Below are 26,721 nucleotides of genomic sequence, written 5' to 3'. Positions count from 1 at the left end.
TAGAGTACATACAAAAAATTGTGTACCTGCCTACAGGAAAGTTGGTATGACCAATTTGGTGATGAAGTATTAATGTATTCCTTTACAAAAATTTGCTCACGGGTACACCTTTGTGTGGAGGGGGGGCAGATTTGTCTATATAAAAGCCTATATCAGAAGAGAATGGTAGGAATATTTGGGCAACATTAACAAAAATACGAAGGTGACATGAAACAATTGAAAAAAGGAGAAAGGAGGAAAACTAATCAATTTATCCCTTCTAATCTGCTAGGCAGGCTCAGATGTCCAAGAGCCAAGAGAATTTGCTGTAGGTTGAAATTGAAATGTCAAAGGCCAGACTGTAGAAGCCAAATGTTGGTAATATTTCATTTGAGCAACACTTTATACCTCTCCTTCTGTGGAAGCACCGGTAAGCTTTTTAAATAGAAACAGACAAAATAAAAATATACAGGTAGGCCTCGACTTACGACCACAATTGAGCCCAAAATTTCTGTTGTTAAGTGAGACATTTGTTACGTGAGTTTTGCTCCATTTTACGACGTTTCTTGCCACAGTTGTTAAGCCTTGACTTACGACCACAATTGAGCCCAAAATTTCTGTTGTTAAGTGAGACATTAGTTACGTGAGTTTTGCTCCATTTTACGACGTTTCTTGCCACAGTTGTTAAGTGAATCACTGCAGTTGCTAAGTTAGTAACCTGGTTGTTAAGTGAATCCGGCTTCCCCATTGACTTTGTCAGGTCGCAAAAGTGGATCACATAATAATAATAATAATAATAATAATAATAATAATAATAATAATAATAATAATAATAATAATAATAATAATAATATTTTAATTTGTATATTGCCCTTCTCCCGAAGGACTCAGGACGGTGAACAGCCATATAAAAACAACAATCAAAACACATAAGACAAATAAAACAATAGCTAAAAAACTTATTAAATTTGGCCAAAATTTAAAATACATTTAAAACCCAAAAAACTAATTAAAAATTAAAACCCATAAAACATCTAAAAATTATATGCCAGTCCCACGCGGACAAATAAGTAGGTCTTAAGCTCGCGGCGAAAGGTCCGGAGGTCCGGGAGTTGTCGAAGTCCAGGGGAAAGTTCGTTCCATAGGGTAGGAGCCTCCACAGAGAAGGCCCTTCCCCTGGGGGCCGCCAGCCGACATTGCTTGGCCGACGGCACCCCAAGGAGACCCTCTCTGTGAAAGCGCATGGGTCGGTGGGAGGCAAACGGCGGCAGTAGGCGGTCCCGTAAGTAACCCGGTCCTAAGCCATGGAGCGCTTTAAAGGTGGTGAGTAACACCTTGAAGTGCACCCGGAAGACCACAAGCAGCCAGTGCAGCTTGCGCAGGATTGGTGTTATATGGGAGCTCCGGACAGCTCCTTCTATCACCCGCGCAGCCGCATTCTGGACTAACTGAAGTCTCCGGGTGCTCCTCAAGGGGAGCCCCATGTAGAGAGCATTGCAGTAGTCCAGGCGAGAGGTAACAAGAGCATGAGTGACTGTGCATAAGGAATCCTGGTCAAGAAACCACATGACCTTGGGACGCAGCAATGGTCATAAATATGAGTCAGTTGCCAAGCTTCTGAATTTTGAACACGTGACCATGGGAATGCTTAAAGTTCGTGAGTGTGAAAAATGGTCATAAATCACATTTTTCAGTGCTGTTGTAACTTTGAACGGTCGTCTAACGAACTGTTTTAAGTCGAGGACTATCTGTATTAAACCCAGCTGGTTATCCAGGCAGGTCTGCTCTTGTCTATGCAAGAAGTTTTTGAATGGACTTTCTTAAGCGTGTAAAACCCTGGCTTCCATAACCAGAGAGGATTTTGGCTCTAATTAAAGCCATTCCACAGGAAAAGTGGGATTAGGAAGAAAGGCACAGGGGCTGATCCAGCTTGTACTTTATTTGAGGAGATTTGGGGAGATTAAGCAGCTAAATTACCCAGACGAGTCTTTGAAAGGCAGGACCGCCACATGCCACGTTCTTGGCTCGGGAACGTGTTTCTTCCTGTGGTTGGTGTAAAGGCGGAATATCGTCCAAGCAGATTGCAGAGAAAGCAGACTTCTCTCCAGCTGGAGACCTCCAGGTGAGGCATATTCTTGGAGGCAGCCATCCCAAAACAGGTAGCTGTCACTTAATGACGGTAATTGGGACTGGAATTTCCCTTGTGAAGCAATGCAGTCGTAAAGAGTGACATCATGAGTCCACACCACTTAGCCACACAACTCCTGGGTTTTGTCCATTCCACACCATCATTAAAATCTAATGACAGAACAATCAGTCAGTGGAACGGCTTGCCTCTAGAAGTTGTGGAGGTTTTTAAGAAGAGACTGGAAAGCTATTTTGTCTGAAATGTATAGGGTCTCTTGCTTGAGCAGGGAGTTGGATTAGAAGACTTCCAAGGTCCCTTCCAACGGTTATTCTGTTACATTGTGTGAAGACGAGTAAGAAAGGGAAAAAAAACAGCTGACTGAGATATGCAACCATAGGATTGCTCCGGTGGGACCAGAGATAAATCAGATCGACACAGTGATAAGGATCAACTGGTGACAACAATAGCACACGTTGTTTTGAATAAGCATTCTTGCATCCGGGGCCCAACTGTCACACCACTTTAATTATTGTGATAATAGATCAACTTGATGTACTGCTCTGCAGTGAAGCAGAAAACTTTGCATTTTAACCAGTGCACCTCAACTTTGACACAATAATGTTCATCATCTCCTGAAACAATTAATGCACAAGAGACACATCACATTTTCTAAAATCAAAGCCAGGTTAATCTTCTCTATATCATCCCATTGGGTATGTGGGTGAGTGGATGGGGAAATGAATGGAGAGAGTCAGGTTCAATGACCCATAATAAAGTTTGACTATGACTAAAATCAGAGCCAGCCGGCCTCCGTCTCCTGTATCTCCCCCCGCTCAGGCAACGCTTCCAGACCCAGCTGTGGACAATCAGTCCTGGTTAGATCCCAGGTTTCGTAGACAAGAGAGATGGGAACAACAAAAGAAGGGGTGAGGCAGGCCTAGAGAGTGCTGAGTCACGGAGCCACACCCCACAGGGTATAAAAACAGGAGGGGCTGCTCTACTACTTTGGACAAAACAAACTGACTGGAGAAAAATTGAGCTGAACTATTTGACTAAGCATTTGGCCTGGATTGCTGTTTGTTCCTGACTTCCTGGTTGCTCCGGTAACGAGCTTCTATGACGCCGGCATCAGGGAAGATAAAGAAAACCTTGGCAGACGTCCGCTGGTCTGCTGCCAGAGCTGATAGCTGCCGTGGACTAAATTGCTGGCTAATTGAGTCAGTTCACGTGTCTCCCGGACTGAGGTGGGGGGGGTGGACAGAACACATGCATAAACAGAATGCAACACACTCACACACTATCCTTACTCATGACTTTATGATTTTCGACTCAGCACACTGTGTGCCAGCTCAACCAACTATGATTCAAAGGCTTGATTTCTGGATCCACTCAAGGGAAGAACCTGGCCAATTGTGGCTTCTTTAACAAACCATGACTGAATCAAACGCAGCCAACTACATTGTGGTCCAACCATTCATGACTTAATTTGTTCCTCTCCAGCCCTGCAAAGTCCTTGTGGACTCTGCAGAATCTGGTGAGAAATTTAATTCCTAATCTGATGTAAGATATCTAGCTGCTGATTTTTAAGAGGGCACGTTATTAAATCTACATGTGCTTCTACCAAGTGAGGATGAACGATTAGATAGCTGCAGTCAGCAAAACCCCATTATGCATTCTTTACAATCAATATCATTAAACAGGATATCAGAGTAAAAGAAACACCCTAATCCAACCCACCAAGTCTCTAACACTCTTCCTAAACTATGCTCCATGCATCAAACCCTCACCCAATTTAACAAAATTGATTTCATTAAACGAAAATCTCTATAGCTCAGGGTTGAACTATGGAGTGCTTGGTATTATCTGAGTGTGGTTGTTTTCTTGCATATATTTAATTACCTAACTAGGTAATCAGTGGTGGGTTGCCCCCGGTTCGGACCGGTTCACAAGAACCAGTAGTAAAATCGGTGGGAGGCTCCGCTCACCGACCTGGACATCATCATAGGTGATCTGCGCATGCTCCTGATGCGAACTGGTAGTAAAGTTAAGTAGAACCCACCCCTGTAGGTAACATCTTCAGCTGACACTGGTGAAGTTACCTAGTTGGGTAGTGAAATGCCTGCAAGAAAACAACTAAATTCAAAGAGCACCCAAGATTCCCAAACACTGATTTCAATGAAATGAGGAATTCTGATTGTCTTCTAGCAACCTTAAGGATCAGAAGAGAAATTAGATTTCTTACTGTAAGGGAGACATTTTCTCCCAGAAGGCTAACCTTACTTTGAAAAGTAGTTCAGTTCCTACTGATGGACCAAACAGCAACCTTTTCCTAAATATGCTGCAGAGACGTCTTTTTAAAAGTCTGAATGTTTAAAAGTGGGGAAAAAACACCGATCTAGCAGAAATTTTATAATTATCATCATGTTTAAAAAAAATGTTTCCCACATCAAGCTAAATTATCTTCAACCATTGGGAGGGGTTGGAGTTTTTTAATACAAAAAACAAGGAAAAACAGACAAAACAGGAAGAAGGCTGAAAATAAACCCACAATGTATATTTACAGGTGTGTGTGTACATATGTGTGTGTGTGTGTATATATATAAACTAAAGCTATGATTCATGAATCCTCACCCATTTTTAAATAATAAGTCCCACTTTAATTTCACCAAATTCTACAGGCTGAAATAAGAAGGGGCACGATAAGCAGGCCACATGCGCAAATATACAAACTTGATTTACATGCTTCCAAATCATGTCCATTTGCAAATTTGCCTTACTGATGTTGGTGCCCTGGTCTCTCTCAATGTTGGTGTGAAAGATTAAGTCCACACATGAAGCTCCAATTAAACTAATTTATTGCTAAACAGTCTATGCACAGGAATATTCTCAACTAAAAGTTGGCACTTGCTAGAAATTAAATAGGGGTTAATGGAGATCAAAGAGGGGAATGGACTTAGTTGGCGCATTATTACATAAGGATTCTAGGTTGATTCCTCTTTAACTCCGGCCCCAGGTTCTGCCCCTCCTTCTCCTACAATCAGGACATTCAGAGAAAGACCTTGTAAAGAATTTTTTTGAGAACATTCTTGCAATTTTTTTATTACTTCACACAAAATATAAAGCACCAAAAGTCAATTAAAAAAACAACCTCCCACATTAGCAAAAAAAAACAAAAACATTAAGCTGTTCATTCAAAAATAAATTGTAAATAATAAAGAAATTAAACTCCTCTGAAGCACCTCAGATAGCCCTGGAAACATAAGCCAATATTTGATGCATACAGAAAAGTCCTTACTGGAAAAAGGAGCTATTTGCACTGACAGCTCTTTAGTGCTCTGTACGGTCAAAGATCCTGTGATAATGTGGGCTGCCAATTCGTGTAATTGTCATATGTGTACAACTTTTTTGCTGGATATGCACTTTTACCTGGACTCATAAAAAGAAAGAAAGAAAGGTTTGATGGAGACACACTGCTGGGTCACATGCAAGGAATCACTTCATCAAAATTAAATCCTTCACCTATGGTTTTGTAAGAGGCATGAACTCTGTTCCTTTCCAGTAGCAAGCTGAGATTAACTCACCAGGCGGGTGTTAACCACAGGAAACAGGAGAGCAAGAAGAGCCCCATTCAGCATGTGCATTTGCAACCTACCAAAAGAAGAAGAAAAGAAATGTCACCTTTGCAGCATAAGGATGTCTGTTGCAAGCAATTCACAACAATTGCAGCCAGTTCTGAAAGAAGTCACCCGGCTGGTTTTGTGACTAAGATGGGATCTAGAACTCACAATCTCCCAGTTTGTAGTCTGGTGCCTTAAACAGTATTTCAATTGACTCTTTATTATAATGTGTTATTTTTATTCCTGCTAGTTTTCTTTGCTAGATTTTAGAAGTGGTTTGCTATTGTCTGCTTCCTAGAGCCAAGAGAGGACTGGATCAGGGTTACCCATCTCGTCCAAGGCAGAACTAGAACTCACAGTCTCCCGGTTTGTAGCCTGATGCCTTAACCTCTACAACAGTTTTTTTTAAATCTGCTGATTTACAAAGTCAGGTCCAGATGGAAACTTTTATTGGCTCAGTCCAATCATCCGCTTCTTAAATGACTAAAGCAAAAACAGCCCAGGCATTCCATTATGAGTCATTTTAAGAACACCACCAAAAATCCACCTAAGTGCAGAGAATCCAACCTTGAGAAGCAGGTGGGAGAGGTAAAGTGGTTACTCAGCTGCGAGACTCAGAACCATCCCTCCTTGACCTTCTTGTCCCCTAAGAGTATAAAGAGTATACGGTGAAGAGGTTTTCAAGATTCATTAATGGCCCTAGAACAATAATGCAGCATTCCTGGAATCCAGCCTGTTTTGACCTGGTCTGCCTCCAAAAGCTATTAGGGCAGGATTTCTCAATCTTGGAAATTTTAAGATGGGTGGACTTCAACTCCCAGAACTTTCAAGACTGAAAGACACTGCATTAGGGCAAAATAATCCAACTTCATCTCTTCCTGTTTTTTTTTTTCATAAAAAAGTTTTATTTTTACAATCATGTCAAACAACTCATTCAATGTACAGTTATATACAATTAGTCGGGCTTGCCCAGTCACCACCACCCCTTTTAACACTCTTCCCTCTTCTACCTTCTTTTACTTTCCAGACCTTCCTCTCCTTCTCTTATCTACATCCTCTCCTCCCTCCACTCTACACCTTCCTTCTCCCTCTTCTACCCCTCTTCCTTCCTCTTCTCCTCTTTCCTACTTCCAACTCTCTCTTTTCTCCCTCCCCACCGTTCTAAAATGGTAACTGGGCAGACCCGACCCTACATTAATTATATTTATACATCTTCAATAATCCCTGTACATTAACCATCACTCCATCTCTAGCCTCAAACCCCCCCCTCCCCCCCCCCTCCCCCCCCCCCCCCCCCCCCCCCCCCCCCCTCCCAGAACAAAATGCAGGGTATCAAAACTAACAATCATAATCTAAAATAATTCCTAAATTATAATCTCTAGTCTCTCCACACTTAATCACACTCTCAATTCCCCTCTCCTTCAGAAATATATCTAATACAAAATATTTCCTAAATTTACTCATATGCTATTCGATATTTTTTTATCTGATACTTATTTTGAATATAATCAATCCACATTTTCCATTCTAAAATATATTTTTCTTGTGTATAGTCTTTCAAGTAAGCAGAGATTTTTGCCATTTCTGCCAGATTTGATACTTTGAGTGTCCATTCTTCAATTGTAGGTAATTCTTCTTTCTTCCAATTTTGAGCAATCAAAAGTCTTGCGGCTGTTATTAAGTTCAAAATCAATTTAGTCTCTATAGCTGTACAATCCATAATTATTCCTAGTAGAAAGAACTGCGGGGTAAACTTAATCTTCTTTTTCAAAATATTCTGCATGATCCACCATACTATCTCTTCCTGTTTTTAAAGATCACAACCTTCTACATTCAAGGCTCAGTTAGCAGAATGGCTTCTTAAAGAACAGCCCTTTCCCAAGAAGGAGCTAAATTACATGCTGAGGTCCTAGAAAGAGTGCAGAGAAAACCAACAAAGATGATAAGGGATCTGGAGGTGAAACCATATAATGGTTGAACGGCTAAGGAAACGAGGCATGTATAATCTAACCAAGTGAAGGCTTAGATGTGACATGATAGACATCTTCCAATATTTGAGCGAATTTCCAATATCCAGAGATGAGGGGACTGACTTATTCTCTAAACTTTCTGAGGGCAGGAAAAGAAGCAATGAGTTAAAGCTCATCAAAGGAAATCCAATCTTGAAACAAGCAGGAATTTTCTGATAGGGGGAATGGTGAATCAATGAAGCATCCTGAGTTGTGGGTGATCCATTGCTGGAGTTTTCAAGAAATAACTGGACAACAATTTGTCCCTGATGGTATAAGGTCTCTTATAAGGCGATTGGACTAGAAGACCTCCAAGGTCCTTTCCAGCCCTATGACTCTATGATTCTATATATAATAAGATGAATTACTTAGATTATTCTATGACATCACTTTAAACATCAGAATGCCAACCAAGGGAATTCCTGTTGTGTACATCCATCAGAGGCATCCAAATCCATAACATGAGACATTCTTTGGGGTACTGCTGCCATTCCAAACATTTCCAAAAGATATAACCCAATTGCAATTGTTAATGTAACAGAAGGGGAAAACCTTATTTGGGGGAAATAAAAAAATAGATCCATATGCAAAGCATGAAGGTAGAAAGGCTGGATAGAAATCCAATGATTAAAAAAAAGAACAGCTACAGATTGTCCCAAAGGTACTTGTTTTTTTTTTTTCAAAAGGCAACTGGAGTTTCTTTGTTTTTCTTTGAAAATGTTTCGCTTGTCATCAAGAAGCTTCTTCAGTTCTGACTCAAGCTTCTTGGGTGAGAATCAAAATGTCTCCAAGGAAAAACAAAGAAAGTCCAGTTGCCTTTTGTAGAAAAAAATAACATCAACCATGATGGCTGAGAATTTCCATAGACATTCAGCCAGATACAAATTATAGATTGTCAATTTTCTTCAATGTAAAGTATAGGCAACCAAGCCACAGAAGCGGTCATCATTTAAACAAACTACTGCATTGGTGGTAACTCACATACCTGAATAGAATCATGGCGAAATGGCAAGGTGGACAAGCCAGTAGAAAAATCTGACATTTAAACAAACAAAAACAAAAAGGAGTTAGCATCACGGTCTTTATATTTAATTTAATTGCATCTTTACATAAATGCATAGAGACAGAGAGAGCACACATGAAAGAAATGACTCATATTTTATTTTTAAACCACTCAATCAGACATTTAAAGCTTGCAATGATTACTATTCAAATATTCCCAGGACGACATACATTTATTTGTTTATTTATTCATTTATTTATTAAATTTATACGCCACCCATTTCACAATTGAACCACTCTGCTGACATCCAGGAGGAACTAACTAACTAACTACTGTAACTAACTAACTAACTAACGGGGAATAGTACTGTTGGTCTAATCCAACATCCATCCCCACTTCCCAATTCTCAACCTCTCCTTCTGTTGTGCAAAGAAGCAGAGGCAGGATTGAACAATTGATGGAATCAAGAAGCAGGCTAGCTAGCGAAGATGACATCTTTGAAATGTCCTTCTGGGCCACTTGTGAGCATGATCCCATAGGACACACTTTAAAAAGCAACACGTTTTTTAGTATGAAGATGAAAGTTATCTTCATCTATATCAGGGACCACAAACTGTTTAGTTCATTGACCAGTTCATGAAGAGCCTCTGGTGGCTCAACAGACTAATGCAGTCTGTTATTAACACCAGCTGCTTGCAATTACTGCAGGTTCAAATCCCAACCAGGCCCAAGGTTGACTCAGCCTTCCATCCTTCATAAGGTAGGTAAAGTGAGGACTCAGGTTGTTGGGGGGCAATAAGTTGACTTTGTATATAATATACAAATGGATGAAGACTATTGCTTGACACAGTGTAAGCCGCCTTGAGTCTTCGGAGAAAGGCGGGATATAAATGCAAATAAAAAATAATTTTTTTAAAAAAAAATTACAACATTTCTAGCCACAGTTGTTAAGTGAATCATTGATGTTGTTAAGTTAGCAACATGGTTGTTAAATGAATCTGGCTTCCCCATTGACTTTGCTTGTCAGGTCACAAAAGGGGATCACATGACCCCAGGGCACTGCAACCATCATACAAACATGCCAGTTGCCAATTCTGATCACGTGACCACCCGGATGCTGCAACAGTGATAAGTGTGAAAAATGCTCACTTTTTCAGTGCTGTTATAACTTTGAACTGTCACTACACAAATGGCTGTAAATCAAAGATTTCCAGTAATAGTACTATAAATAATAACAATATTGACTTTGGATAGTCCCTATCATTTCCTGGGGGTTGATAATGGTCATTTTGGGGGAGCTTGCTGTAGACAGGTATAGTCACAAAGGATTTTGGTGATGCATTTATTTCAGCCAAGAGTGACCCAGTTTATTTCTTTATAATATTTGTCAGGAGTACTTGTCCAAAATCATTTGTCATCAAAATTGTAATATGGGATCTCACCTTCATAACTTATTTAAGGAGATGCAGAACTGGATCATCTCCAGGAACTGATTATTCAAATTTCCAGCAAAGAAAAATCCACAGCTCAATGAGAAAACTGAATTTGTTGATCAAAGTTGCTCGTAATATTAAGGGATGTCTTCTAATGTCAACCAGATCTATTCTTCCATAGAAAGAATAGAATGGGGAATGGGGAATGGGGAATGGAAGGGAAGGGAAGGGAAGGGAAGGGAAGGGAAGGGAAGGGAAGGGAATGGAATGGAATAGAATAGAATAGAATAGAATAGAATAGAATAGAATAGAATAGAATAGAATAGAATAGAATAGAATAGAATAGAACAGGATTCTTTATTGGCCAAGTGTATACAACCAATTTCCTTGTATATATGATGTACAATGACAATAAAGGCTTAGTGTGATTGGACACACAAAGAATTTGTCTTCAGTGCATAACCTTTCAGTATACATACAAACAAAACAAAGCTATAAGTCACAGATCATAAATCATAAGATGCAAATATTAAGATACAAACAACAAGTGATAAATCTTAAGATACGCGATAAGAGAAGATACTAGGGAAAATGAGAAAAGATGAGAAATGAGTTGACAAAGATGACAAGATGACAAGGATAATAGCAATACAGCCCTATTACATGGGTAAATATCCTTAGACATAAGACAGTGCTGTGGGTATTGGATGTTCAGCAGAGTGATGGCACGAGGGAAAAAGCTGTCTAGTTGTTTTGGCATGCTATGCCCTATAGCAGTAATGGTTAACCTTTTCAGCACCAAGTGCCAAAACCGGGCATATGCACGTGCACCGGAGCACTGGAACCTGGAAGAGAACAGCAGGCTGGTGCACATGCGCATGGCGGCCAGTTCTGGTCTTCCGGGTTCCGTCATGCGCATGCACGCCAGACAGCTGGTCAGCAGCTGGAGACGGCGCATGTGCCCACAGAGAGGGCTCTGCATGCCACCTCCGGCACACATGCCATAGGTTCACCCTCACGGCCCTATAGCACCATCCTGAGGGGAGGAGTTGAAGCAGTTTATGTCCATGGATGTGAGGGGTCTGTAGATATTTTCTCAGCCCTCTTTCTGCTTCATGCACTATCCAGGTCCTCAATGGAAGGCAGGATCTAAAATTATTCTCATTGGACTCTTTTTGTCAAACTCCTAGTTTCTGTGAGTTCGTTTCAAATTAGTTATAACTTCCGTAATGTACAGTCAGCAATGAATATGGTCTTACCAGCTGCCAGCAATTACTGCCAAAAGAGAGTCTATTTCTAAAGTCATATTTCTTCTAATTATTCTCAGACTCTATTCCAAAAAAAATGAAATTATAGCATCCAAACAAGCCACAAGGCACTTAGTTAGATTTAGCCTTATGATGCTGCGTAAACCCAATATTTGAAGCTTCTACAATAGACCATGAACATTATGCTAATCCATAGCTTTTTACCTACTGTACCCCACCCCTCGCTTGCTTCCATGGTGACTAGCTTGGTCTAGTGATTAAGGCACCAGGCTAGAGACCAGAGAAATGGTGAATTCTCGTTCCACCTTAGACATGAAAGGGAGCTGGGTGCATTTGGGCCAATCACCAGGAGACTGGAAGTTCTAGTCCTGCCTTAGGCATGAAAGCCAACTAGTTCAGGGGTCTCCAACCTCTGGGAGTTGAAGTCCACAAGTCTTAAAGTGGCCAAGGTTGGAGACCCCTGAACTAGGTGACTTTGGGTTAGTCACGCTCTCCCTCAGCTCCAAATGTCTCCTAGGATTGTTGCAGTGGGAAAAATAGGAGGAGGAGGTAGGAGTATTAGGTATGTTTGCCACTTTGAATTTCTTATGAAGTAATACAGGTAAATAAAAATGAAAGAAAGAAAGAAAAGTACAGCTGGAACAGCATTGTTGAACTAAACAGAACCTATGTGTGAATATTCCTGGCTGATTCTAGGAATATTCTGGAACCCCAAGTGCTAAGACCAAATCAGCAATTCAGCCCCCTTTACAGACCACAGCAAATCCAAAGGGCATCCTCACTCCTCCTGCCCATTTTTTTATTTATTTATTTTATTTATTAATCATATTTATATCCCGCCCTTCTCCCGAAGGACTCAGGGCACTTAACAGCCAATTTAAAAAACACATTATTATACAAGTTAAAAAACAGGATAAAATTAATATAACTGAAACTAACAACGTGTTATAGTACCCACTTCTTGGTAAAACTTTTGTCATTTTTTAGCGGAGTCAGTACTGCAGCCAAAGTAGTTTTGACCTGCTTGTTATTTGTCAGAGAGAGGCTCAACTGCTTTCTGCTAAAGTTGATAAGAGACAGGAGGAATGATAGGAAAAAAACACCAGCCAACAATTCAGGGAAACCAAACATGCCACAATTAAGTGTGTACTTTTAGGGTTGAGGCACATAATTGACAATGAGCCTTACCTCCCAAAAAATGGAATGCAGTTCTAACTTGAACAAGTTGAGTGATGCAAAAAGAATAATACTGGACTGATAGAAGAAAATATTTGTAACTCAGGGTTGGACTGTAGGGTCCTCAGTGCTCTCTGAGCTTGGTGGCTTTTTTGCAAACATTTGAAGACCTAACTAGGTAACATCATCTGTGCTAGAAAGGAGGAGGAGGAGGAGGAGTTTTCTTGCAGTTTTCTTGTTTTCTTGCAGATGTTTTACCAAGCTAGGTAACATCATCAGTGCTACAACCCCACTCCCTTCTTATACTGATCATGTTACCTAGTTTGGTAATGAAACATCTGCAGAAAAATCAACAAGCTCAGAAAGCCCCAAGGACCCCATGGATAATACTATAGAGAAATGATGTGAAATTAAGAAGAGAAATGGTGCTGGTTGAAAAAAGCATTTGCCCAAGCCAAGTGAGCATTAAAGGCATTTCATGATAATTCTGGCAGTTTTAAACTACAACACAGAATTGTTAGTGTACCTGAGGAAGTAACAGCCACAGAACTTGGCTGTTTTGTGAGAGGGGGGGGGGAAATAGGGAAAAAATTCTGTTCACTTTGACACAGATTGTCTATTACGATAAAACCATGGAGAAGGTGCCGGGCCAGGAGAAGGAAGAATCAGATTCTAATCCTCCCACAGCTCCAGGAGAACTAGGGGTTCAGTGCAAAATAGTTGTTGTATAGAAAAATAGAGCCTCTAGCTCCTTAATGAAAGGAGGAGCAGACAAGAAATCAAATAAACATGCAAACCATAATTGCTTGGTCTGCCACCACTTGCTAAATCCTAATCCAGAGTTAACAAGCTGCAGTGGCTGGGTTTGTGCAGTTTGCTTAACCCAACCACATTCAGTGCAAAAGAGCCCCTGCTAAGCCTAGGTAAGGCTTGGAGTTGGAGACTTGCAAGGTTCTACCTTCTCCCCTATTTTAGTGATGTGATTAGAGTTAAGATAAGCCACTTACATTTGACAAACAGATGTGGTAGCTCTTCACACCCCAGTCAGCTTTGTTTGGATATGACGAGAGAACACACCCATATCTTGCTAGAGATCAGTGCACCAAGGGTCTTCAAGGGCTGGCTGACTGAACCCTTAGTACAGGTAGTTCTCAACTTACAATGGCAATTGAGCCCAAAATTTATGTTGCTAAATGAAACAACAGAACAACCAGCTCAGCAGAGATTAAAATCCAGGAAAAGCTTCCTTAGGTCGACGGAAGACTTCAAAGGATTGGAAAGCAGAGAGGACCTATGGAAAGCTACAAAGAACCAAACCTGGGGGGAACCAACGAAGGAGCTGGCACCTGGGCCTGCCAAAAGCTGGCAAGTATGGAAATCGTTGAATAGACTGCAGACGGGTACAACAAGATCCAGAGTCTCTCTGAACAAAACGGGCTCTCCCATGGCTTCTGTTCTTTGTGACTGTGGTGACATTCAGACAAACAACACGTACCTACCGTTTCCCCCAGAATAAGGCATCCCCCGATAAAAAGCCCAATTGGGCTTTTGAGTGCATGGCAGTAAGGCCAAGTCCTTATTTCAGGGTTCAAAAAAATATAAGACAGGGTCTTATTTTCAGGGGTATACCTGCCCTTTGTGACCTGATCAGTGTAGGACCTCATGGCAGCACAACAAAACACAATGAATGTTGCTAGTTTTGTACATATTTTAATCTTGTATTTTATATTTTGCATTTTATGCCATATCCTATAATTGCATAGTATGCAATTGTGACACTTCTGACACAAATAAACACATAAACTGCTGCAAGAGAGAAAGCAGGGCAAGGAGACCCCAAACTCTTCTCTGTTGCTCTAGAAAAGAAGCCTGGGATCTCTGAGACTTTGAGAACAATGGGGGGCTGCTCACAAACTGATGGGCTTCCATGTGCCAGTCACGAAAGGCCTGTGTTTTGCAAGGAGAACTCGACCCATTGGGATGCTGGGTTTTCCCAAGGGCTCTGGCTGGGCTGTCAAGGCCCTGATGCAAATTAATACAGAAGCTAGAAATTGAGTGTGTTGCTTTGCAGCAAGCTGGATTCCCTAACACTTTTTATTATTATTTAAGATTTAATCTTCAGTTTGATTCACAGTCTGGGACTGCTAAAAAGTTAACAGTAGAAGTGCTGTTAAGGTAACATATGAGTATATAGGTAGTTCCAAGTTGTTGTTGTTGTTGTTGTTGATTATGGTGTTCTTGTTCTTTTTTCTTGTTCTTGTTCTTACAAAGAGAATCTGGTTTAGAACAGGGGCCACTTCCATCCCAAACACCAATGCCAGCCAAGGTAGAAAACTCTTACCTCTCCTCCCTTCACAATAGCATTGAATTCAGCAAAAGCAAGCTCTCTGTGGCTGCTAAATTGGAAATCATTTAACTTCATCACTTGATTGGGAGATTTGTGGCTTTTAACAGCCAAGGTTGTTTTCCACTATGGGACAGAAATTAAAAATCCAGCATCTGTGATGTGCATTTCTATAAGCGATTAATCCTTGCTTGCAGAATCCCCCAACTGAAACCTGCATGTAGAACATGCTTCTATATATAACAGTAACTCACCTCCAGATGTTCTCACACATACAAGCTGTCGTTTAGGGTTTTTGTTAGAGAAAGAAGGCTGGGTGTCACTTATTTTAGGCTGGCATTTGCAAGGCACGATGTACCTGTGAATTAATTTTTACTTTGCCCTTTTTGCAAAATAACTCACAGGCACAACTGCATTTCAAAACGGTGGATGGGAAATAATGAGGAGTTATTTTAAAATGTCAGAGCAGAGCAGGTTCTCTATTTTTTAACATTTTTGGTGGCAGCTCCAGTGACTGGATGCTTTGTCTAAAGCAGAACTTCCTCCCCAAAAGGGGAAATGACAGCTCCACATATCTTGCGCACCACCTCTCTTTCTCAAAACTTATTTCTAAATATTAGTCTCCTATAGTAGATGGTATACAAGATTAAACATTGAGAAAAAAGGGAAACGACTGGCTGCAATTTGTTGGGACTGCAGGCTACAACTACATTGTAGACTTCAGTTCTGACATATTGCACAAGGCGGTTACATCATGAAGAATAGGCAATGGAATGAAGTTTTTATTTCATTAAAATTTTAATTAAAATAAAACTAGGACAAACAGAGGTAAGACATCTCCATTCCCACAATATCAACAGAAATTAAATGACATCTTGGAAGCAAATGGTATCTTGCAAGGTGTATTTATTGATTAATTGAATTAATATAGTGTTACTCCAGACAGTGCACTGTGATCTAATTAGATTTCAGTGATCTAATGCAAGACTTTATCTGTTTGCTCAAGAAATTAAAATATATGGAGCCGTGGAAGCTTCTTGTGAAAGCTGGCATATATTTACAATAGTTGCAGCATCCCGGGATCAGGTGGTTGCCATTTGCACACCTTCCCAAATAACTTCTGACGAGCAAAGTTAATGGGAAGCTGGATTTGCTTAATGACTGCAGCAATTCACATACCAATCGTTACAAGAGTTTGTAAAATTGGTTGTGACTGACTTAACAACTGCCTTGCTTAGCAATGGAAATTCTGGTGCCAATTATGATTGTAAATTGAGGACTTAAAAATACCAGGTGAATACCAGATGATAAATACCAGGTGCTTACAAATACCAGGTGAGGCCTTTCTCAACCTTGTATAGCTCTTCTCCCCACCCGAGAAGCTTTCCCTGGCCTCCTATTTTGCAAAAGGGGACCAAACCCAAAATTTCACTCTACTCAATTCTATCTTCTCTTCCAAGAGACCCTTTTTATATTCCTAGACCAAGCCAAGTCCAAAACCGCTAGGCTAGGGGATTTCTAAAGCCTGGTATTTGCACAAATTAGCCATCAACAGACACATAGACATAAACAGTATCTACAGAGTATGCAAGAGACAATCAACAGGCCAAAAAGGGAACCAGAAAAATTCAAACACCTCCCCACCAGCAATCAGCACCCAGAAGAGCATAGATTAATACCAAGGTTAACATCAGACCAACAATTAAGTAAATAATACCCCAATGAAGGAACTGCTAAACAAGCCATCAGTAAACAGCCCAACCAAGGAAGCACTGATGATGTTACCTAGTTTGGGTAATGAAACATCTGCAAAAAAACAAGCAAGCTCAGAGAGGACCCCTCATTTCAACCCTGAGCTACAAATATTCTCCTTTATTGATATTCTAGTTTCAACCAAGCAACTCTAAACCATACTGCCGTTCTCCCTGAAAGTGGAAACGGGGCCTTAGAAAACACTAGCAATCCACATCTGTGCAAAAGCACATCGGTTGCTTTAGAATAGCACTTGATAGCTCTTAAGGGTATACAGACTCTCTCTTTGTCTTTTGTTTTTTTCCCTGGCACATTTTGTAAAGAGCCGCATTCACAAAAGATAACAACCTCCTTTTTCTTTCCACTATTTTTAGAAGAGGAGGAAGAAGGAGGGGGGGGGAAACAACAACTTGAATGGGGTTCCTGTCAGAGTACATTTATGTTATTGCTTTCCTCACAGACTTCAGCCTTGCAGATTGAAAAGCAGCTACAGGGAAACTAATCTGCAGATGACAGAGTTGAAAAGTTGGGATATGACAAGAAAGCCCACCCCTCTCTTGCTAGAGATAAGCGTACCAAGGGTCTTCAGAGGCTGGCTGGCTGGCTGTACAGGCAGTCCTCAATTTATGACAATTGAGCCCAAAATTTATGTTGCTAAGTGAGAAATGTGTTCAGTGAAATATAAATTTTACCCATTTTCAGGTCAGCTGTACAGAATGTGGCATGATGGGGAAGTTAACACATCCCACTAAGCTAGGAATCAGCAACCTGTTCAGACAGGTTGCACAATGTTACACAACGTCACAACCTTGGAGCAACCGTGTTTTTGAAAGGAAGAAAAATGAAGAATGACAAGAAAGCCCGTGTCTTCTGAGAGTTCAGGTGAAAACACAAAGTTCATGAGATTTGGTTATCTCACAAGGTTCAGGAGCTTTTTAGAATAAACATAGCAGATAGAACATAGAAGCAGAGGGCTGGAAGGGACTTCAGAGGTCTTCTAGTCCAACCTACTGTTCGAGGCAGGAGCCTTACACCATCCCACTCAAATGGTTGTGCAGTCTATCCTTGAAAACCTCCAGTGAGCCTGCATCAAGGAGGGGGTTCAGCCAGATGACCTCTGAGGTCCCTTTCAACCCTAAGACATGACATTTAAGGGCTATTGAACAGCATTGGGTATGACAGTTTAGTGACATGTACAAAGTCAGACCACAAACTCTAATTAGCATCAAGCAACACTATTAAACAAAAATACTGTTGTTCATATAATCCTATCTGTTACTTGAACAATATCTACCCTTACCTCTCTGCTGGTCAGTTTCAAATCTCCCCAGGTCAATCTGAGTTCTTTCAATAATTTTTAAGTGACCGCTGAAATTGTCTCTCGTTATAGTCAATGTTGCTTTTCATTTTCTTTGCTGGTAGTACAAATAGTCCTCCATCTTACAATACTCCATTTAGTGACTATTCAAAGTTACAATGGTGCTAAAAAGGGGACTTATGACCATTTTTCACACTTACAACCATTGTAGCCTCCCCATAATCATGGGACCAAAATTCAGATGCTTGGCGACTGGTTCATATTTAGGACCGTTGCCATGTCCCGGGGTCATGTGATCACCTTTTGGGACCTTCTGACGAGCCAGATTTGGGAAAGCCAGAGTCACCTAATGACTGTGTGACTCATTTAACAACTGCAGTGGTTCACTTAACAACGGAGGCAAGAAAGGTTGTAAAATGGAGCAAAACTCAACAAATGTTTCTCTTAGCGACATAAATTTTAGGCTCAATTGTGGTCGTAAGTCAAGGACTACGTGTAGATTTTTATCATCCATTCAGTTTCTTGTTGTTACTTCAATGTATTTTTTCTGGCTTTAGCAAATGGATTTGATTTGTTTCAAAGAGCTTGGGTCTTCGTGGCAAACATTAAGAAAAAGCAAAAGCATATGCAGTTATTACGTATTGCACAGTAAGGTAAATAGAGTCACCTAAAGCCTGGTTTCTAAAATATACTTCAGCAGGTCCTGCAAAACTGATTAAAGGATGAGGAAGGGGAAATAGAAATTAAATATTTACCTATGTTATTTTTTTAATCAAGTTTTATTGATTTTTTCTTTCACACATATTTTATGATTAGAGTATTGGCCACATCATATCCTATACAACTTATCATATCCAAATTTACATGGTTACAATTTTTGCCAAATTATTTTTTGCCCTACTTTTTAATCTTATCTATAATTATTACATAAACAGCATCACCATCCACCCTCAAAGTTTTTAATTATTAACAATGTATTTCAGTTTATTCCATTTTTACATTGAAACCTTTTAACTAAATTAACCTTCCATCTCTTATTTTCCTTAGTTCTTTTTTAATATCATGAAAACAACATAATCTGCTTGGTGTCTCTTATTAAGGTTATATGGAGCATTAGTTGCCTATTTTCAGGAATTATCTTAACTTTTTTTTCAAAAAAAGTCTTTGTTTTAAATTTAAAAAACAAAAAGAATGCTATTCTCCTAATGAAATTGCTAGAAAGAATTATGTGTGGAAAAAGTTACTGAAGGTCCAGTGACCGTGCTAGATTAAGGATGTATGGGGTAAAAACATTCTTATCTTCATAGAAGATTTTAAGAAAAACCCTGAAGTGCTAGAATTATAGGAGGATGACTAACTATGGATTATGGTAACAACCAGTGGTGCTATTCAGCTGGTTTTATCCAGTTCAGGCGAACTGGTAATGGCGGCTGCGGGAGACTCCGCCCACTCGCACAGACGTCATCACATCCCGTTTTTGATGCTCTGCGCATGCACACACACTCTCCCATTTGCAAACTAGTAGCGTAGGTAAGTGAATACCACCCCTGGTAACAACCCACCATTGCCTTAATTTTGTAGATGAGCCTCCTGGCACCTGGAATTCATCAACTTCTGGAGGTCCCATCAATGAGCTTTATTAAGGGGCTTCTGGTTTGCTAGTAGCATTATCTACGCCAGTGGATCTTTGACTCTCCTGACCTGTTGGATTTCAACTCCCATCAGCCTTAAACAACAGGACCAAACAATTATGGGATTGGTCGTGTCAAAACTCAATCCCTTCACCTTTTTGCTAAGGCTTGGCCACTTCCAGGTGTGTGGCCTTCAATTCACAAAATTCCCTGATAGGGCCATTGCTATTGGAAGTTGCTATCTGCACATCTAGAAATCACCAAAGCTGGATAACTGGTTTCCACCATAAATGCTCCTTTGGCAGATATGGGGGGGAGGGAGAGAGAATTTTGCATAAACTTCTTTCAAGAGCATCTATTTTTAGTTCAGATTAATTTGATTTCTTTACCTTCTTGTATTAGACACCTCTCTTTACTTTCAGGGTTGCTCAGACCAATAATCTTCAAAATAATTGAAAAAACAGTCTAAGTAATCTATGCAGCTCAATTGTCCAGATCAATCCACTAGCCCAATATAATTTGGCATACTCCCTGCAAAATCCTGATTTCCAGTAAAATAGTAAAACATTACACCATTTCAAGTGAACAGTCTTATGGAGAGCGGTGGTGACATCTTCTCACCAAATTACAGCAAGGGTGGTGAGGAGGAGCTCTGGTGACCCCAAAAATGAGATTGGAAGGCCACTACCCAATGTGGGGCTTTGGGTGACCGACTTTCTTATATTTCACTGCAGTCTCAATACCTCCAAAACCCAGAATGTAATCTTCCTTGTTTCCCTGGGTTTTTTGTCCTTGTGTCACCTTCTTTCCAGCCCAGTTCTAATCACGGATAGTTCCACTATCAGTTAAGACTAAAACAAACTCTAAGCTTGTTTAACTTTGTGTCCTTTCTCACAGATCTCCCTTTGAGTTCTGTTTGGTTTTGTGCACCAGGTAGCAGTGACTTTTTCCACGCAAACTGAAAGCTGACAAACAACTACACTGAAGATTGGGCCACTGGAAATTATTTTACTAAACGAATGGACTCTGGATGGGGAGGAACAGGCTCAAACTTAATCCCTCCAAGACGGAGTGGCTGTGGATGCCGGCACCTCGGTACAGTCAGCTGCAGATGCGGCTGTCTGTCGGGGGTGAATCATTGGCCCCGATGGAGAAGGTACGCAACTTGGGCGTGCTCCTGGATGGTCGGTTGTCCTTTGAAGACCATTTGGCGACCGTCTCCAGGAGAGCATTCTATCAGGTTCGCCTGATCCGCCAGTTGCGTCCCTTCCTGGACCAGGATGCCTTATGCACAGTCACTCATGCTCTCGTTACCTCTCACCTGGACTACTGCAATGCTCTCTACATGGGGCTCCCCTTGAAGAGCACCCGGAGACTTCAGCTAGTTCAGAACGCGGCTGCGCGGGTTATTGAGGGAGCGGCTCGGAGCTCCCACATAACACCTATCCTGCGCAGACTGCACTGGCTACCTGTTGTTTTCCGGATGCGCTTCAAGGTATTGGTTACCACCTTTAAAGCGCTCCATGGCTTAGGACCGGGCTATCTACGGGACCGTCTACTGCCGGCCTCTATCTCCCATCGTCCGCACGCTCCCACAGAGAGGGACTCTCAGGGTGCCGCCAGCCAAACAGTGTCGACTGGCGGCCCCAGGGGAGGGCCTTCTGTGGGGCTCCACCCTGTGGAACGAACTTCCCTCGGACTTGACAATTACCTGACCTTAGGACCTTTCGCGAACTTAAAACTTATTTATTTCGTATGGCTGGACTAGCCTGATTTTTATCTTTATTGGATGGGTTTTTAAAATTTTGTGATTTTATGGGGGAGTATGTTTTTTAACATTTGGGCATTTAAATTAGTTTTTTAAGGGATGTTTTTAATTATTGTATGTATTTGTATTTTATCTACCTGTTCACCGCCCTGAGTCCTTCGGGAGAAGGGCGGTATACAAATTAAAATATTATTATTATTATTATTATTATTATTATACGTTCCCCACTGGAAAACAGAAAGTTGGCTGAATTTGCTGCGGATCAAAGTGTAAAAGCCCAGCGGCCTCCTTGCTTAAAGCAATGTTGCTGCTAGAAAAACTGGATGAAAATAAGCAAGCCCACCTGCTGAACTGAACAAGCTTCTTGATGAGAAGTGAAATGTTTTCTAAGAAAAAAAAAATCAAGGAAGTCCAGTTGCCTTTTGGAAAAGCACCTTTGGGACAACCATGAACCAAGAAAATTTCCTGCCAGCTCTCCTATCCAAGAGCAATGGAGCACTATTCTGCCTCTTGTCTATGGAGATTCTCAGTCATCCAGGTCATGGTTGTCCCAAAGCTACTTTTCCAAAAGGCAACTGGACTTTATTTTTTTCCTTGAAGATGTTTCGCTTCTCATTCAAGAAGCTTCTCCAGTTCCTTCCTCAGAACCGAAGAAGCTTCTTGAATGAGAAGCAAAACGTCTTCAAAGAAAAACAAAGTGCAGTTGCCTTTTGAAAAAGCAGCTTTCGGTATTCCACTTCTCCTGAAACTAATCTTATCATCTTTTGAGGGTCACCAAAAGGCTATTGCAATAGCCACCAAACTGTCATTTTCACCCGATAGAATGGAGAAATAATTAAACATCGGGACAGTAATTACATTAACAGGATTTAAAATTAATTTGAAGCCTGAATGGAAATTAAAATTACAGCTGGTTTCTCACTCTGACCCACTCCCCATGCTCTGCTTCCTTCTAGAAAGCACCCCTATGTCTCCAATTCTGAAACATCGATCCAACAAGACAAATGCAATGCCTAATTCCAAACCAGCTGTAAATCTCAGTTGCGCATAAACATAAACCATGTAACAAGAGTTGCTCACCGTTTCCTTAACTGAGAAGGATTAACTGGCTTTTTTTACTGAGTTCAGAGGATCCAGGGCATCAAAAAAAAAAAAAAAAGGCAAGGTGGGTATGGTTGCACATAAAAAACAGGCAGAGCTTTGATCATGGCCGCCATTTTGGTTTTTTTTACTCTATCCTTGAACACCCAGGAGTGGCCTTAAAGTTTTGAACATGCTGATTTTTTAAAATCTAAGACAGTTGGATAATCAAATGGAGTTTGTGGCTGGCCTAACATCATGTCTTGGGGCACCTACAGAGAGTCCACAATTTACAACCATTGGTTTAGTGACCGTTCAAAGTTATAATAGCACTGAAAAAAGTGGCTTACAACCAAAATCCCCAAAACTTTAACCTAAGACTGTCTACTGTTGACCTCACCCCATTCCTAAGAGGTCTGTAATGGGCGTGCATAAGAACACCGGCGTGCCTACCATTCCTGTCCTAATGTTCCCTTTGTTCCTGTCCCTAATGTTCCTAATGTTGTATTCATTTTATGTATTCAATTAATGCTTATACTTATATATATATTATTTAATATGTACTCGACAAAATGAAAATATAAACTGGTCCTCACACCTGCAACCATCTTAGTATCCCTACAGTCACATGATCAAAATTTGGGCACTTGGCAACTGGCATGTGAACTGCCTAACAACAGTGGCAACAAAAAAAAAAGTTGTATAATCGGACACAACTCATTTAAAAACCACATTACTTAGCAATAGAAATTCTGGTTCCAACTATGGTCATAAATCAAATTCAGAATAACAAGAGTTCAAAGGGAACTTGGAGGTCTTCTAGTCCAGGGGTCTCCAACCTTGGTCCCTTTAAGACTTGTGGACTTCAACTCCCAGAGTCGAGTTGAAGTCCACAAGTCTTAAAGGGACCAAGGTTGGAGACCCCTGTTCTAGTCCAACCCCTTGCTCAAGCAGGAGATCCTATACCAGTGATGGCTAAACTTTTCCAAACCAAATGCCCAAAGTGCGCATGTGTGCGAATGGGCATGCATGTGCAAGTGCACGCCCGAACCCCAAAATGAAATGCAAGTGCAGCCCCCGCACTCACCCTGGCCCCTCCACATGTGTGTGCACCCCCCGCATGCCCTCCGGCCCGTGCGCACGTCCCCCCTCGCATGTGCACCACACAAACACATGTGCAGCAGAAACCCGACGACCAGTTGGCCGGCGGGAGGCACGCATGTATGGCACACAGTGAAGCTAAACTGGAGCGACAGCTTGCATGCCCACAGAGAGGGTGCTACATAGATTCGCCATCACAGTCCTATATCATTTCAGACAAGTGGCTGTCCAGTCTCTTCTTAAAACTACTACCCACAAACACAAAAACAGCTGGTAACATTCAATTCACGTTCCTAGGTTCCTCATTTGACTGGGGAGGGGGGGGGAGAGAAACCAGCCCACAGATTGGTCCTGAAAGAGCCTCCCCAGCAGACCCAACTAGCACCAGCCTTGTAGTCTTTCAGAGACCACAAAAGAGATTTGGATTCTTTCCAGTATTTGAATGCTGGATCTGTTCTTTCACCCAGCCTCACCTCTTTGCTAAGGAGAGACAGAGAGACCCAGTTGCAAAGTAAAATTTGGCACCAATAAAAAAGAAGGGAATGCAAAAAGAACTATTGGTTAAAATAAAACCAGCTACCACTTTGGATACAAAAGGCCTTTTCCATTTTCAAGCAGCCTTGCCCATCTTGAGGCCGTCTAGATAGCTATGGCTGATGGTAATTGTAGTACAAACCTTGGGGTCCTTGGTGCTCTCTGAGTTTGCTGGTTTTCTTGCAGAGGTTCCGTTACCCAGTTGGATTATGAAACATCTGCAAGAAAGCCACCAAGCTCAGAGAGCATCAAGGAGCCCCCAGTTCAACTCCAAGCTACAAATATTCTCTCCTATTGGTAGTTCAAATGATCTGGAGGAAGACAGTTCATTACCTGCATCATGGTAACCACATGGCACGGGTTCAGCAAGTAGATGACCGTCCTGGAGGCAAACTTGAATCCCACTTCAAGTCCAAAAGTCAGGCAAAGGGTCACCAGCAAGAGGTTTTTGCCCCAACTTTCCTCCTTGACCTGGGACTGAGCCAAGAGGTCAGCAGCTTCCCTGGCTGTGGACCTTCTGATCTTCTGCAGAGAGACCAGGATCTCCAGAATTCCCATGGTGGTGAAGACCAGGCTCTCCAGCAGACGCTGCTCCCAAGGGATGAAGGCAGCGCACTCGCGACCCCCGTTGCCTTCAAAGCTGGGGTCCACTCCGCCATATATCCAGTCCATCAGGTTGGAGAAGCTGTAGCGACTCATGGTCCAGGGGACCTCCCGGCCTGGACTGGGGGGCAGCAGGTGCGAGTTAGAGAAGATCAAAGCCAGGACACCGTCCAGGGGGCGAACCATGAAATGTCAGTAGTCCTTTCTCCACAGACTGCCTGCCCCCCCTTTCGGGAGCCAGGAGGGAGGAAGGGGGCTTAGAAGACCCCAGGAGCAGAACCTGGGAAGGAAAGAAGAAAAACGTAACTTAGCCACTGACCCTTCCTTGCCACCTGCCCCACAGCTCCCTACCACCCACCAGAGGCAGGTTTCCCCCCTCCCACCCCCGACACCCCAGGCCAAGCAAGAACCCCACTAAGGCTGGCTCACCCCCAGCCAGCCAGCTTCAGCCGGGTCACGAATGCGGCCGTCCAAACTCTCAGGCGCTTGCTGGCTGATGAAGTGGCTGGGGCGGATTCCGCCTTTGCACGACGGCCCTGCGAGGGAGGACGCTTGTGGAGCAGCGTGGGGGGGGGGAGAAAAGGAGGGGGCAAAACCACCTGTCTCCCCGCCGCGTCTGCAGGAGCAGGAAGGTCTTCCCCAGCTCTCCCTCTCAACGGCCGGAAGGGAGGGGAAGGGAGGGAGGGCGCCTCCTGCCCTGCCCTGCCCTGGCCTGGGTTTGCCCTCCCCGCGCGCTTCCGACGGTCTCGCAGCCCCTCCAGCCAAGCGGGGATCAGCGCCAGGAAACCCACCGCCGCGCTCTGCCTTCCCAGCCGCCCAGACTTAGCAGGGACGCAACAATGTGGCCGCGCCACCCGCGCCCTGCCTTGGCCCCGCTCCGCCGCCGCCAGCCGAGCAGCATCCCCCGCCGACGCGCTGGGCTCGGCCAGGGCAGCGGCCGGGGCGCCGGAGATTGGCTGCGCTGGGCTGCCCGCTCCGCCTCTCGAAGGCGGCTCTTGCGGGCCGGGGAGGGCTGGAGGCGGCCGCAGTTGCGCGGCTGCTCCGGAGGGAGCGGGGCTGCCTGCTTCCCCCGCATGTGGCAAGCGAGCAGCGGAAGGAAAGGGAGCCGGCTGGGCCGGGGCGCTTTTGCCCGTGTAGCCCGGCTTGGGCTGCTGCCAGCGGCGGATCCAGCCTCGCCCGCCGAGGCGGGGAAAGGCCGCCTGGGACGGAAAGGAGAGGAGGAGGAAGTGGGGCCTCGGCTGCACGTGGAAATGCAGCAGGCGCGGCGCCCGAGGCTCTCCCCGCCTTGCTGCCGCCCGCTTTCTGCACGCAGGCAGCCTTGGCGATCGGAGGCGAAACCCAGGAGGAGCGGAGAACGCGACTTCGGTTTTCTCCCGCTGAGCTGCCTGGTTTCTGCCTGCAGGGATTGACTTGGGCAAGAGCTCAAGGGCGGCTGAGCGCAGAGGCGATGCCTTCCTGTGATAGCTAAGCCCGCTTTTCCCTCCCCAGGTGCACGAAACATCCCTGGCGGCATCGTGTGGAAGGCAACAGGTCCTTCATCCCAGTCCGACAACCAGTAATGGGGGACTTTGGACACGTGCTTAGCTGGGAGTTTGCTCTTAAGGAGGGTCCCTTCCTGGCAAAGAATGTCCCAATCGGTCCAATTTCAGAAGTTGAATTTACTCATCTCGTTCTAATTAAGCCAAATTTCATTCTTCATCAGAATTAAGTTCAGCGTCCAAAGCTGATGGAGGAATGGCGATCACCAGTTTAATCTAATGCGGGAGTGTCCAATCATGGCAGTTTCTGGGAAATTTAGGACCTGGTCCACAGGTCTTAAGCAGTGGTGGGATTCAGCCAGTTCGCACCATTTCGGGAGAACCGGTTGTTAAGTTTCTGAGTAGTTTGGCAAACTGGTTGTTGGAAGAAATCATTAGAGCAGAGAACCAGTTGTTAAATTACTTGAATCCCACCACTGGTCTTAAGGTTGCCAAGGTT

The 26,721-nt window shown here is 42.8% G+C and overlaps 1 protein-coding gene across 5 annotated transcripts in view; it reads right to left on the bottom strand.

Annotated features, from left to right (window-relative positions):
• TMEM164 (transmembrane protein 164) overlaps positions 1-25,937 on the bottom strand; it is a 43,185-nt gene extending 17,248 nt beyond the window's left edge. The window contains exons 1-4 of one of the 5 annotated variants that reach the window (XM_058196916.1): positions 25,174-25,894; positions 24,475-25,024; positions 8,719-8,768; positions 5,689-5,755 (exon numbers count right to left, since the gene is read on the bottom strand). In XM_058196916.1, coding sequence (XP_058052899.1) covers positions 5,689-5,755; positions 8,719-8,768; positions 24,475-24,930 — 573 coding nt within the window. In that variant the 5' untranslated portion in view covers positions 24,931-25,024; positions 25,174-25,894. Of the gene's footprint in view, positions 1-5,688; positions 5,756-8,718; positions 8,769-24,474; positions 25,025-25,173 lie in introns of those variants that run through there. The other 4 variants (XM_058196918.1, XM_058196917.1, XM_058196919.1 and 1 more) reach the window with 4 other exon arrangements.
• Between the last annotated feature and the right edge of the window lie 784 nt (positions 25,938-26,721).

This window comes from Ahaetulla prasina, chromosome 11 (genome assembly GCF_028640845.1).
Source record: "Ahaetulla prasina isolate Xishuangbanna chromosome 11, ASM2864084v1, whole genome shotgun sequence".
Classification (NCBI taxonomy): Eukaryota; Metazoa; Chordata; class Lepidosauria; order Squamata; family Colubridae; genus Ahaetulla; species Ahaetulla prasina.
Note: the sequence above shows the minus strand (reverse complement) of the source record. Positions and strands in the feature narration are given on the sequence as shown.